The 12,403-nt window shown below is 48.7% G+C and overlaps 2 protein-coding genes across 5 annotated transcripts in view; both read right to left on the bottom strand.

Annotated features, from left to right (window-relative positions):
* Window positions 1-3,520, bottom strand: part of LOC148143986 (uncharacterized) — an 81,522-nt gene extending 78,002 nt beyond the window's left edge. For all 4 annotated transcript variants that reach the window (XR_015751358.1, XR_015751359.1, XR_015751360.1 and 1 more), the window contains exon 1: window positions 3,205-3,520. The gene's annotated coding sequence lies outside the window, so the exon portion shown is untranslated. The remainder of the gene's footprint in view (window positions 1-3,204) is intronic.
* The window catches only part of LOC148143985 (uncharacterized), a 143,320-nt gene that overhangs the window by 129,735 nt on the left and 1,182 nt on the right, over window positions 1-12,403 (bottom strand). The window contains exon 2 of the mRNA XM_087975718.1: window positions 3,632-5,239. Within this exon, the coding sequence (XP_087831844.1) occupies window positions 3,632-4,831 (1,200 nt within the window). The 5' untranslated portion in view covers window positions 4,832-5,239. The remainder of the gene's footprint in view (window positions 1-3,631; window positions 5,240-12,403) is intronic.

Below are 12,403 nucleotides of genomic sequence, written 5' to 3'. Positions count from 1 at the left end.
AATAAGGGTACCCAACAAAAGAACGTTAGCATTTTTGCTGTGAATTTGGACTATATTCTGTTGGCTTCGAGTGGTCCTGGGGGACTCAGAGGTGCAGGAACCTGCCCGAGGGTCTCTCCGATCCAAGATCCAAAGGCGAGGGGTAAATTGCAGCTGATGGAGACGTGGAGAATAGGTCAAGAAAACTGCATAGTGGGGTAAGGGGTGAGTAAGAATGGAACGTAGCAATTGTTGAGTAAAAATTCCACGTGGTGTATATAAGACCCTATAAATAGGGCAGAATAAAGAAGGGGAAATTGTTTTACTGGAAGCACTGATAGACCTGTTTAGAAAATTGGCAGATTGGCAGTGGATGATTAAAAGTAAAATAGCAGAGAATAGTCATAGTGTTATATTGTTACTAGACTGTTAAGTGTTTTAGATAAGGCCTGTAGGATAATAGGATTTTTGGAAATGAACAAAGGGTCTGTTTAAGTAAGGCTCTGGGTGACAGCAATTGATTTAAAGCAGCTGTTAGCAGCAAAGCTCTGTGTGTGTGAGAGAGAGCAGGAGCAGCTGTCGCTTGCAGAATATGTGTGTGTATGTGTCTGTGAGAGAGATAGAGTTTATAGTTTAATCATTGTGATCTGATTTGTATGCATAATTGTTTGTGGTGGTTAAATGTTTATTTTGATTTTATTTTGCACTAAGAATTTAAGAGTTCTTTTTTGAGAGAACTTTCTCAAGAAACATTTAGTGATTGGTGCAGTGTTAGATTGGTTTAGGCTGAATGAATGAGAATAGATTGTTTGTATTAACTAGCTGCAACTGAGGACGTTTAGAAACTGAGATTGGGAAGAGACAATTGCAAGTTATAAAGTTAGGAATTGCTTATACTATTGAACAAAGTACTATCGGACTTGAATGGTATAAGCAAGTGATTTATGAGAGCAAAGACAATACATTAGTTGGACTGAAATATATCGTAGGATGGATAAAGGTTCTGCAGTTGAGATACTGAGTGAGAAATTTCCAATGGCAAGAAATGATATTGTAAAAATTTCAGAGAAATGGGAAAAAAGAACTAAGGATTTATTGACTAAATGGCCAAAAGAAGGTACCTTTGATAAACATATGTGCATTGAGATGGAAGGATTAATTAAGAACTATAAGCCGCAAGATAAATCTAAAAATAAAAACCAAAAGAGGGATCAGGAGATGGAAATACTGAAACTTTTCAGGAACGAGGGTGAGGAACTGAAGGTAGCTTGTCAGGCACCTGTGGTGACCAGGAAAGCTGCAAAAGAACAAGCTGAGCAGTTACGGGAAACAGGAAAGCAGGAATCAGCTGCCCCCATCCTCTATACCCAGATGTAAAAGAGTTGAATAGACCTCCTCCCTACTTGAATGAAGAGGTATTGAAGCAATGTCCAGTAATAAAGGGAACAGTAGAAATAGAGGGATAGTTAGAATGGTATGGAAGTGCGGAAGACAAAAATGAACTGAGGGAAAGAAGAGAAAGAGAAAAAGGGACAGGCAGGAGCAAATAGAATCTATACAACGAGAGCAAGAAGAGCAGAAACATGAGATTAGTGTGCTGCGTGGGCTAAGGGAACAAAAAGCAATTGAGGAATACTCATTGCGATATGAAAGGAGGGCTGAAGAAAAAAGCTGTGAAAGTGACGTAAAACAAGCAGAAAGGGATGATGAGAGACCAGGAAAGAAAAAGGTCCCAGTATCTAAAGAATGGGAGGAATTAGAAATAGCATCGGACTCCGAGCCCGAGGGAGAATTATTGAGAAGTACTGTTAGTAAAGGGAAAAAGGGCCAACAAGGAAGGATGCTCCTTATAAAAGAGGGGAGAAACCCAGCCTACATGCCTTGGGGAACTCAGGATCGGAAAGACTGAAGAATGCGCTGCCGGGTTTACATGAGGGAGCAGGAAAGTGGATCAGGGCTTTTGAAGATGAAACCACAGGGCGATTGCTGGCTATAGGAGACTTGAAGGCACTGCTGGTGAGGTTGGTAGGGCTCCCGAAAGTCAAAGGAAATAATGGTCCGAATCCACTTGAAAAATGTGGCAGACAATCCAATGATTGACGGGGTCGGGTTTGATCAAGTGAGACAGAATGTATGGCAGGCCTTAAGAGACTGTTATCCACCCAAAATGGACCCCCAGGCTCAGATGGGAGAAAGTGAAAACCTGGCTGCTTACTTGGAGAGACAGTTAAAGAAATGGAGACTGGAAACAGAGCAAGACATAGAGTCTAATCAGTTGCTGACCACAATGTTCCGAAATTCCATCAGAGGCAATGCCCTCCCAAGTCTGGTCAAGGCTGGAGGAGGTGGTGGGTCTGACATCATCAATGAGCCACCAGGAATTGAGAGATCATGTAGCTCATGCAGCTGAAAGGTTTCAAAAAGACAAAGAGAAACTGTTTGAACAGCAGGAGGAGGTGCAAAGGAAGCTGGCGCAAATGCAGCTCGAAGAGCTTAAAAAGAAGAAAATAAGACTAAAATGGTGTTGCCAGTAAGAACCGATACAGCAATCAACATTGGCGTGAACCAAGTGCCGGCGCAAGGGGGTTCCTATCAGGTAACCAGACGGGAGCCAGAAAGTCCCATGCCAGCAATTGAGGGTTTTAAGAGAAACTTTCCTGCAGGTGACTTATCCGAGGCAGGGCAGATTTAAACAACAGCCGAAACAGAACTGGAGTCCCCAAGGACAGGGACCTAGGAATGGTATATGATAAATAATCAGGCTCAAGGGGGGCCAGAAATGATGTGCTGGGGATGCCATCAACCAGGCCACTTTAGGAGGAATTGCCCTTATTGGACCGGACCCCCCTCTGCCCTACAGTGGGCCTAGATGGCGGGAATCCCCAGTGCCCACTTCCCAGACACCTACAGGCCCATATGGGATGTGTTAGGGATGCCCTGAGAACCTGGGTGGGAAAGGGCACTACCCTCTAGTAGCATGGGAGGCTGATCAAGAACCATTAATACAAGTTAATATAGAAGGGCGGCAGACACCGGTGATGATAGACACTGAAGCTACGTACACTTGTGTACAGACGCAGTGTGCCCCTTCCCATGTCAAGTAAATTTGTTAAAACTGTAGGGTTCTCAGGGAAATCACAGTTAATCCTATTTACAACTCCAGTACTGCGCAGCAAAAGTAGCAATTTTTTCAAAACAGCTCAAGGTCAAAGTGCAACCCCTCACCTTCTTGATTATTGGTCACCACTGAGTTGTCCCTTTGTAACTGGATCCTTAGTACAGCCTTATCCCGGAGGAGGTATTGCCTCACTCAGCAATTTCAACTGAGTAGCGCAGAGTCAACCAGACTGCTGTGGGTCTGGAGTCACGTGTCGGCCAGACCGGGTAAAGGATGCAGCTGGAACGACGTTCTCTGATAACTGCTCAAGTCTTCCCTAAAAAAGAACTGAGTGAATCAGATGGGGGTTTTCTTCCACCCCGACCTCACCGACAATGGTTTCATCTTTAGATTGTGAACTCCAGATTTCTGACCAAATTCCAATTCCACCATCTGGCGCGGTGGGAATCGAACCCGGGATCCCTGGAACTGGGTTGATAGTCCAGTCAATAATGGCACTCGGCCGTCACTCCTTCAATCACCCTGCGATGGCACATGAACTCGCTGGTGGCTCCGCAAGTGGGAGGACCGGGTGAAGCCCTTCCCGCACTTGGGGCAGCTGAAGGGCTTCTCCCCCGTGTGGACCCGCTGGTGGGCCAGCAGGTTGGAGACCTGGGCAAAGCTTTTCCCGCACTCGGGGCAGCTGAAGGGCCTCTCCCGGGTGTGGACCCGCCGGTGCCTCAGCAGGTAGAAGGAATCGCTGAAGGCCTTCCTGCACTCAGGGCAGCTGAAGGGCCTCTCCCCCGTGTGGACCCGCTGGTGCCTCAGCAGGGAGGAGGAATCACGGAATGCCTTCCCACACTCAGGGCAACGGAAGGGCCTCTCCCCCGTGTGGACCCGCTGGTGCCTCAGCAGGGTGGAGGAATCGCTGAAGGCCTTCCCGCATTCGGGGCAGCTGAAGGGCCTCTCCCCCGTGTGGACCCGCTGGTGGGTCAGCAGGTGGGCGGAATTGCTGTAGGCCTTCCCACACTCGGGGCAGCTGAAGGGCCTCTCCCCCGTGTGAACCCACTGATGCCTCAGCAGGTAGAAGGAATTGCTGAAGGCTTTCCTGCACTCGGGGCAGCTGAAGGGCCTCTCCCCCATGTGGACCCGCCGGTGCTTCAGCAAGTCAGAGGAATCACGGAATGCCTTCCCACACTCAGGGCAGTGGAACGGCCTCTCCCCCGTGTGGATCCGCTGGTGCCTCAGCAGGGTGGAGGAATCGCTGAAGGCCTTCCCGCACTCGGGGCAGCTGAAGGGCCTCTCCCCTGCGTGGACCCGCTGGTGGGTCAGCAAGCTGGAGGAATTGCTGTAGGCCTTCCCACACTCAGGACAACTGAAGGGCTTCTCCCCTGTGTGGACCCGCTGGTGGGTTAGCAGGTGGAAGGAATTGCTGAAGGCCTTCCCGCACTCAGGGCAGGGGAATGGCCTCACCCCCATGTGGATCCGCTGGTGCCTCAGCAGGTTGGAGGCCTGGGCAAAGGCCTTCCCACACTCTGGGCAGCTGAAGGGCCTCTCCCCCGTGTGGACCCGTCGGTGGGTCAGCAGGTTGGTGGAATTGCTGAAGCCCTTCCCACAGTCAGGGCAGGGGAATGGCCTCTCCCCGGTGTGGCTGCGCTGATGAATCTCCAGGGCAGATAGAAAATGGAAGCCTTTCCCGCAGTCACCACACTTCCATCGTTTCTCCACGGGGTGGGCATCCTCGGGTTTCTCCATGGCCGAGGTTTCAGCCACACACAAATGTGTGTGGAGCCCCTCTCTACCGTGAATTCCTCTTTCCAGGCTGTATAACTGCTTCAGGCTCCACACTCAGTGCGCTGCAATAGTAGGGTCTCTCATCCAGTCCCACGGATGCTGAAAACATGCTCAAACAGGAGCCAAACAGCTTTGCTCCTTCTCACAGAATCATAGTTGAAAACCGTTGTGGTCCCGATGGATTGAGTGACTGTCAGACATTGACATCAAAGTGAGGACTGCAGACGCTGGAGAGTCAGTGTTGAAATGTGCAGCGATGGAAAAGCACAGCAGGTCAGGCAGCATCTGAGGAGCAGGAGAATCGACATTTCGGGCATAAGCCCTTTATCTGTTGATTTTGAAACTTCCGTCTTCAGATCTTCAAATACTCTGTAAAAAGAGATTACAAAGGTCATCACTGCCAGCCCAGGGTAGAAATTCTGAACAAGGAATTCTACTTTCTGTGGAATATTTTCTTTTGTTATTCCACAAAATTGAAAGCACCATCCCACTCTCTCTCCCCCTCTGTTCTCACTCCGTTCTAACTAATTCTCCTGAAGGTGCTGATTCAGGATCTTACAGGGGCAGAAAAGCAAAAACGTCAAGACTGACTTCTCTCTGAATTTTGGATAATTCCACCTGAAGGTTAATATCTTTCACAACACTGGGATACTGCTGAGAGATAAGCAGGTCTGCTTTTGGGAAGCAAATAAAAACAAAGAGTTTGTGATAACCCCTTCCCTTCAGAGAATCCCCATAGTCTGGAAGCTGGCCACTCGGCCCAACGAGTCTCCACCCCGACCCTCCGAAGGGTAACCCACCCACACCCATTCCCCTACCCCTATTGATCAACATTCACCTCCTGATTAATGCATCTAACCTGCACATTCCTGGGCACTATGTAATTTAGCACGGTCAATCCATCCTAACCTGGACAAAGTTAAAAATCACACAACACCAGGTGAGTGTTCAATGGGTTTATTTGGAAGCATTTGCTTTCGGAATGCTGATCCTTCATCAGGTTGTTGCGGAGAATAAGATCATAAGACACAGAATTTATAGAAATGCATTATAGTGTCCTGCCATTGAAATGATATATTGAACAAACCTGGATTGTTAAGTCTTTCATCTTTTAGAATGGGTTGCAGTTATCATTCTCTGTAAATCCCAGAAATTCTTGTATAAGAATACAAGACTTATACGTGTTTATGTGCATGAAAGAGAAAAAAAAGTCTATTTCTGTGCTGTATATTTCTAAACTGTTTGATAACAGATGCTTTATTTCTGTTGCTGTCAATGTTGTTGTAAATCATAGCTGGGTACTAATAGTTAGATGTAAGGGAGACAAAATTCCCCAAGTAGGGCACCATATAAATCCCGGGAGATCCTATTTCTGGTTCACTTCATGAACAAACATTAAGCACGAGCCTGTATTCATTTGTAATTTTGTTCCATTATTCTTGTTTTATTCCCTGCAAGGATGTGGGAGAATTGTTAGATTTGGGTCAGCCATTTTGTCACATATTAAAAGTCTGGAAACCATTTTGACTCTCATCTTAGGGCCTGCTTGCTAAAGCTTATGTTTCCCAGGCTAAGCGGAGACGGTTGGCCTGCAGCTTTACTGCTCCCTGATAAACAAATTCTTTCCATCCCCCACAGTTGGCGAGTCAGGCAGGAGATACCCTGGTCCTGCCAGGTCACCGGCCGATATCCTTTGAGAGGGGAAATATAGAAGGTACTTGCTGCTTCTGTTGTGTCCAAAATAAAAGGGAAAGCTGGCCAGGGTCAAAAATGCTGTTAGAAATGCTGATACAATTCTCGCTACTCAGCCACAAGATACTCAACAGGGTCCTAGCATCTGGACATAATGTTGCTGAGAGCACTTGTGCTTTACAAAGTTAGTAATAATGAATTTGCTTGCCCCAGGGTTTTGAGAGGTGAAACCCTATTTGACAAACCCTGCACTCACACGGAGGTCCATGGCATGCTTCAAGATGCCCCTGATCTGTTCGAGTGCCCAACATTAGTTTTAATTGCCGAGTAGAAATCTGCAGTGAGTATAATTGCTCGCTTCAGGATGTCCAGACTTGAATGAATTCGACATACAGGACACATTGGGCAACTATTAAAGACTCCGTTGTACTTCCCCTGGGTTGTGGACTCATGTAGAGAAACAAATAACTTGATTGAAAACAGTGTTCGATTTGCAAATAGAATGGCTGAGAGGTATTTAGAGTTTGCACACTTGGTTAAGCAGCTATGCGTCACAGCCAGGATTTATGAGGCTCAACTCCCTAACTTGGGCTGTTCTGGAATGTGAGTGCCTCATTACCCTTGGAAAGTAGGAATAAATAAAAGCTGACAAACAGATATGAAGAAAGTTGGAGAATGTTACAGAGAGAGAGAGGTGCGTAGGGAGGGGGGGGTCGTAGGCAGGCAGAGAGAGGGGCGCAGGCAGGCAGAGAGAGGGGCGCAGGCAGGCAGAGAGAGGGGCGCAGGCAGGCAGAGAGAGAGAGAGAGAGAGAAAGAGGCGCAGGCAGGCAGAGAGAGAGGCGAAGGCAGACAGAGAGAGAGACGCAGGCAGACAGAGAGAGAGAGAGAGGCGCAGGCAGGCAGAGAGAGAGAGAGAGAGAGGGGTGCAGGCAGGCAGAGAGAGAGGCGCAGGCAGGCAGAGAGAGAGAGAGAGAGAGGGGTGCAGGCAGGCAGAGAGAGAGAGAGAGAGAGAGGCGCAGGCAGGCAGAGAGAGAGAGAGAGAGAGGCGCAGGCAGGCAGGCAGAGAGAGAGAGAGGGGCGCAGGCAGGCAGAGAGAGAGAGAGAGGGGTGCAGGCAGGCAGAGAGAGAGAGAGAGAGGCGCAGGCAGGCAGAGAGAGAGAGAGAGAGAGAGGGGTGCAGGCAGGCAGAGAGAGAGAGAGAGAGAGGCGCAGGCAGGCAGAGAGAGAGAGAGAGAGAGGCGCAGGCAGGCAGGCAGAGAGAGAGAGAGGGGCGCAGGCAGGCAGAGAGAGAGAGAGAGAGAGAGAGAGGGGTGCAGGCAGGCAGAGAGAGAGAGAGAGAGAGGCGCAGGCAGGCAGAGAGAGAGAGAGAGAGAGAGAGAGAGGCGCAGGCAGGCAGAGAGAGAGAGAGAGAGAGAGAGGCGCAGGCAGGCAGAGAGAGAGAGAGAGAGAGAGAGGCGCAGGCAGGCAGAGAGAGAGAGAGAGAGGCGCAGGCAGGCAGGCAGGCAGAGAGAGAGAGGGGCGCAGGCAGGCAGAGAGAGAGAGAGAGGGGCGCAGGCAGGCAGAGAGAGAGAGAGAGAGGCGCAGGCAGGCAGAGAGAGAGAGGCGCAGGCAGGCAGAGAGAGAGAGAGAGAGGCGCAGGCAGGCAGGCAGAGAGAGAGAGAGGGGCGCAGGCAGGCAGAGAGAGAGAGAGAGAGAGAGAGAGGGGTGCAGGCAGGCAGAGAGAGAGAGAGAGAGAGAGAGGCGCAGGCAGGCAGAGAGAGAGAGAGAGAGAGAGAGAGGCGCAGGCAGGCAGAGAGAGAGAGAGAGAGAGAGGCGCAGGCAGGCAGAGAGAGAGAGAGAGAGAGAGAGGCGCAGGCAGGCAGAGAGAGAGAGAGAGAGAGACGCAGGCAGGCAGGCAGGCAGAGAGAGAGAGAGGGGCGCAGGCAGAGAGAGAGAGAGGGGCGCAGGCAGAGAGAGAGAGAGAGAGAGGCGCAGGCAGGCAGAGAGAGAGAGGCGCAGGCAGGCAGAGAGAGAGAGAGAGAGAGAGGCGCAGGCAGGCAGAGAGAGAGAGAGAGAGAGAGGCGCAGGCAGGCAGAGAGAGAGAGAGAGAGAGGCGCAGGCAGGCAGAGAGAGAGAGAGAGAGAGGCGCAGGCAGAGAGAGAGAGAGAGAGAGAGGCGCAGGCAGGCAGAGAGAGAGAGGGAGAGGCGCAGGCAGGCAGAGAGAGAGAGAGGGAGAGGCGCAGGCAGGCAGAGAGAGAGAGAGAGGGAGAGGCGCAGGCAGGCAGAGAGAGAGAGAGGGAGAGGCGCAGGCAGGCAGAGAGAGAGAGAGGGAGAGGCGCAGGCAGGCAGAGAGAGAGAGAGGGAGAGGCGCAGGCAGGCAGAGAGAGAGAGAGGGAGAGGCGCAGGCAGGCAGAGAGAGAGAGGGAGAGGCGCAGGCAGGCAGAGAGAGAGAGGGAGAGGCGCAGGCAGGCAGAAGGAGAGAGAGAGAAAGCCATGCAGGCAGAGAGACAGACAGATAGGGAGAGACTGCCTCAGTGCCAACACCCTGCAGCTTGCAGAAAGGTTAACACTTTGTAATCTGGTTTGAATGCACATTCTCCTGGGTCTGGCACTGAAATCACAGGGGAAGCCCCTGCTGAAGAGCACAAACTATGGTCTCAAATAGGGTACTCCCTCCACACCCGAACCAAAATCTGGGTGACCCCTGCTAGACTGGTTTGTATTCCTTCTTTGCTGCTGCTGCCTATTTTAGTTGATTATGTGCATTATTGTACACACTTGGGCAAGGAGGGAATGGTTAATACTCTGTTACAAACTTGTTGGCACCTGGATTTTCAGAAAGCAGCGAGGAAAAGAGCTGAAGCGTGTTAACTTGTAAATTTTAGTTTGATCGTTCTGCCTTTCACTGCACTCCTTATCTTTCTTTCACTAACTGTGTTTGATTGGGCCTGATAACCTCTAGTAAATGGGAATTACACTTTAATGCTTTTCTGTATACACAGTAGGTCAACCACTCTAGCTGCTGAGTATGTGCCCATATCCCCATCCATCCCAAACTCGTACCAAGCGAGCCCTTATGGAGTTTAAGCAACTTGCAGCTTTCTTTCCCCCTGCCTTTGGAACTGCTCGACTGGAAATCAAAGTCACCCCGCAGACAATCCTGTGCTCGGCTCAGTTCACTGTTGTGGCCCTCCTCTCCAGCGATCTCTCAGATGCCGAGATTTCCCCCTTACTGATAATGATTCCCAATCCCTGGAGCTGTCTGTCCCTGTCCTTACTGAACCCGAGGACTATCTGTCTGATCTCCAACCACCACCCCATGACAATCCCCCTTTTGCTGACACCCACAATCTCTTCTTTTTAATAAAAAGGAGGGACTGTGGGAGAATTTGACCAAAATTGCCACAAAACTGTGGCAAAGTCATTTTGTCACAAAGCAATGTTTGCAGTAAAATGTAGCCTGTTAACATAATGCTGTCTGAGCCCTGGCTAAGGAATTCTGTTTTGATAGCCTGACCTTGCAGCTGCAGACTGTCTCTGCTCCTCAGGCCATTAGACTGTGCTGCTTCATAGAATGATGGATTGGTTCTCTCTGTCCCTTATCAGTAATTCGAGCTGAGCTGAACCTGCAGAATAAGATAACATTCTGTTTTATAAACATTAAGAAATGTAGGTCTGGACAATGTATGTGAACCTTACAACTGCCCCTCAGTTGCATAATTAATGGAGAGTGGGCTTGTGTTTTACCATAAAACTTGTAACATTCTGTATTTTATTGGAATATGTCAGACTTTGTTTTGAACTAAGAGGTATTTCCATGGTCTCCTCTCCTGACTACTTTGCTTTAAACAATCTGACACACGAGTTACTTTGCCCCAACCATACTAATAGTTACATCGAAGGGAGAGAGAATTCCTCAAGTAGGGCACTATCAGAATCTTGGGAGAGCCCTATTTCTGGTTTACTTCCTAATGAATAAACATTAAGAACGAGCACCTATTCATTTCTAATTGTGTTCCATTTTTTCTTCTTTGATTCCCTGCTCTGACTATACTCTGTCCGGTTGATTGACTGGCTGGGAGATTGTGAGTTGGGTTTCAATTGACAATGTTTTATTGTTCTGGAAGGTATAAAAGGGGCTTGAAAGCTTCAGCAAAAATCCAGCAGAGCCGAGAACAGACTGACATCTTACTCTGTGCAAACAAGGAGATCAACAGAGGACAGAGAAATCAGGCCCTAAAACCCGAGCTGACACCAGACTACCCTGTGATCAGTGCTTTGATTAACAGTGCCAACCCTCTACCTTTACCTCGCTTCCCGTCTGACTACCCCCTCGATATTCAGGATCCAATCCTTGTCATCCTGAAGCCATGTCTTTGTAAGGAGTCTCCGATCATTATTGTTCTTTTCGGTGTGTGCAGTCAATTCATTCACTTTTGTTGCAATGCAGCACACATTCAGAAACATTGTTTTTAGTTTCAATTTTTGTGATCTTTAGAATCCAGTTTTGATTGCTGGAATATTTACTCTCCTTGTCCCTTTCTCTCGTTCTCTGATATTTATTTTCCACATCACTACATTGCTCACCGGCCTGGATTTGGATTGGCTATGCTAAATTGCCTATAGTGTCCAGGGATGTGCAGGTTAGGTGGGTTAGCCATGGGAAATGAAGGGTTATAGTTTCATTGTAATAGAAGCAGGAGTAGGTCATTTGGCCCATCCAGCCTGCTCCGCCATTCATTTAGATCAGAGCTGATCTATCCATAGACTCAGCTCCTCCTCCCTGCAATGTCGCAACTACCCTTCATTCCTCTATCATTGCAAATACCCATTCAACTGTGATTTGAATATACTTAACGAAGCTGCCTGTACTGCTTCCTTGGGCTTCCTTCACTACTCACCAGGAAAAGGAGCTCCTCTTCATCTTCACACCGAACGCCACCTTCACTATCCTATCCAACTGAGACTGCATTTTCACGGAACTATGAACCTGCACTCCAAGGTCTCTTTGTTCTACAACACTCCCCTTAACTGTGTCAGTCCTGTCTGGATTGCTTGACCAAAATATAACACCTCAACCTCTCAAAATTAAACTCCATCTACCAGTCCTCAGCCAATTCTAATTTATAGCAAATCTCTTTTCTCTCTTATTCCCTCCAAGCTGAAAATCTCTATCCCACACACTCTCCCTCCATTCTCAATTTGCTGAACCTAATCCCTGCTGTACATCATCCTGAAGGGTCTGGTTCATGCTGGTTAACAGGCCTACACATTGAAACATACAGAATCCTGAACGGCCTGGACAGAGTGGTGTTGGAAGGATGTTTCCATTGATAGGAGAGACTAGAACCTAAGGGCCCAGCCTTAATGTGAAGGGAAAACCTTTGAGAACAGAGATAAGGAGAAACCTGTTCAGCCAGAGAGTAGTGAATCTATGGAACTCACTGCCACAGAAGGCTGTGGAGGATCCAGGTCACTAAGGATATTTAAGACTGAGATAGATAGGTTTGAGAATAAAGGGGGAATCAAGGGTTTTGGGGAGACACAGGAAAATGGGGTTGAGAAACCGAGCAGCCATGATTAAATGATGGCGGAGCACACCCGATGGGCTGAATGGCCTCATTTCTGCTCCTGTGTCTTATGGTCTCTTGCTGTCCTGGACACAGAGAATTGGGAGCAGGAGTAGGCCATTTGGTCTTCTGATCTTGCACCAGCATTGAACAGATCATAACTGGATATGAATCTCCCAACATCTTGGTGCATAGGCAGGGACTTTTTTTCACTGGAGCACAGGAGGTTGAGCGTTGACATTCGAGAGATTTATAAAATCATGAGGGACATAGATGAGGTGAACGGCGGGTAT

This window comes from Chiloscyllium plagiosum, unplaced genomic scaffold (assembly GCF_037043375.1).
Source record: "Chiloscyllium plagiosum isolate Xiang-an unplaced genomic scaffold, Cpla_swu_hap1 HiC_scaffold_27, whole genome shotgun sequence".
Taxonomy (NCBI): Eukaryota; Metazoa; Chordata; class Chondrichthyes; order Orectolobiformes; family Hemiscylliidae; genus Chiloscyllium; species Chiloscyllium plagiosum.
The sequence above is the reverse complement of the archived record's forward strand: the minus strand, read 5'-3'. Positions and strand labels throughout refer to the sequence as shown.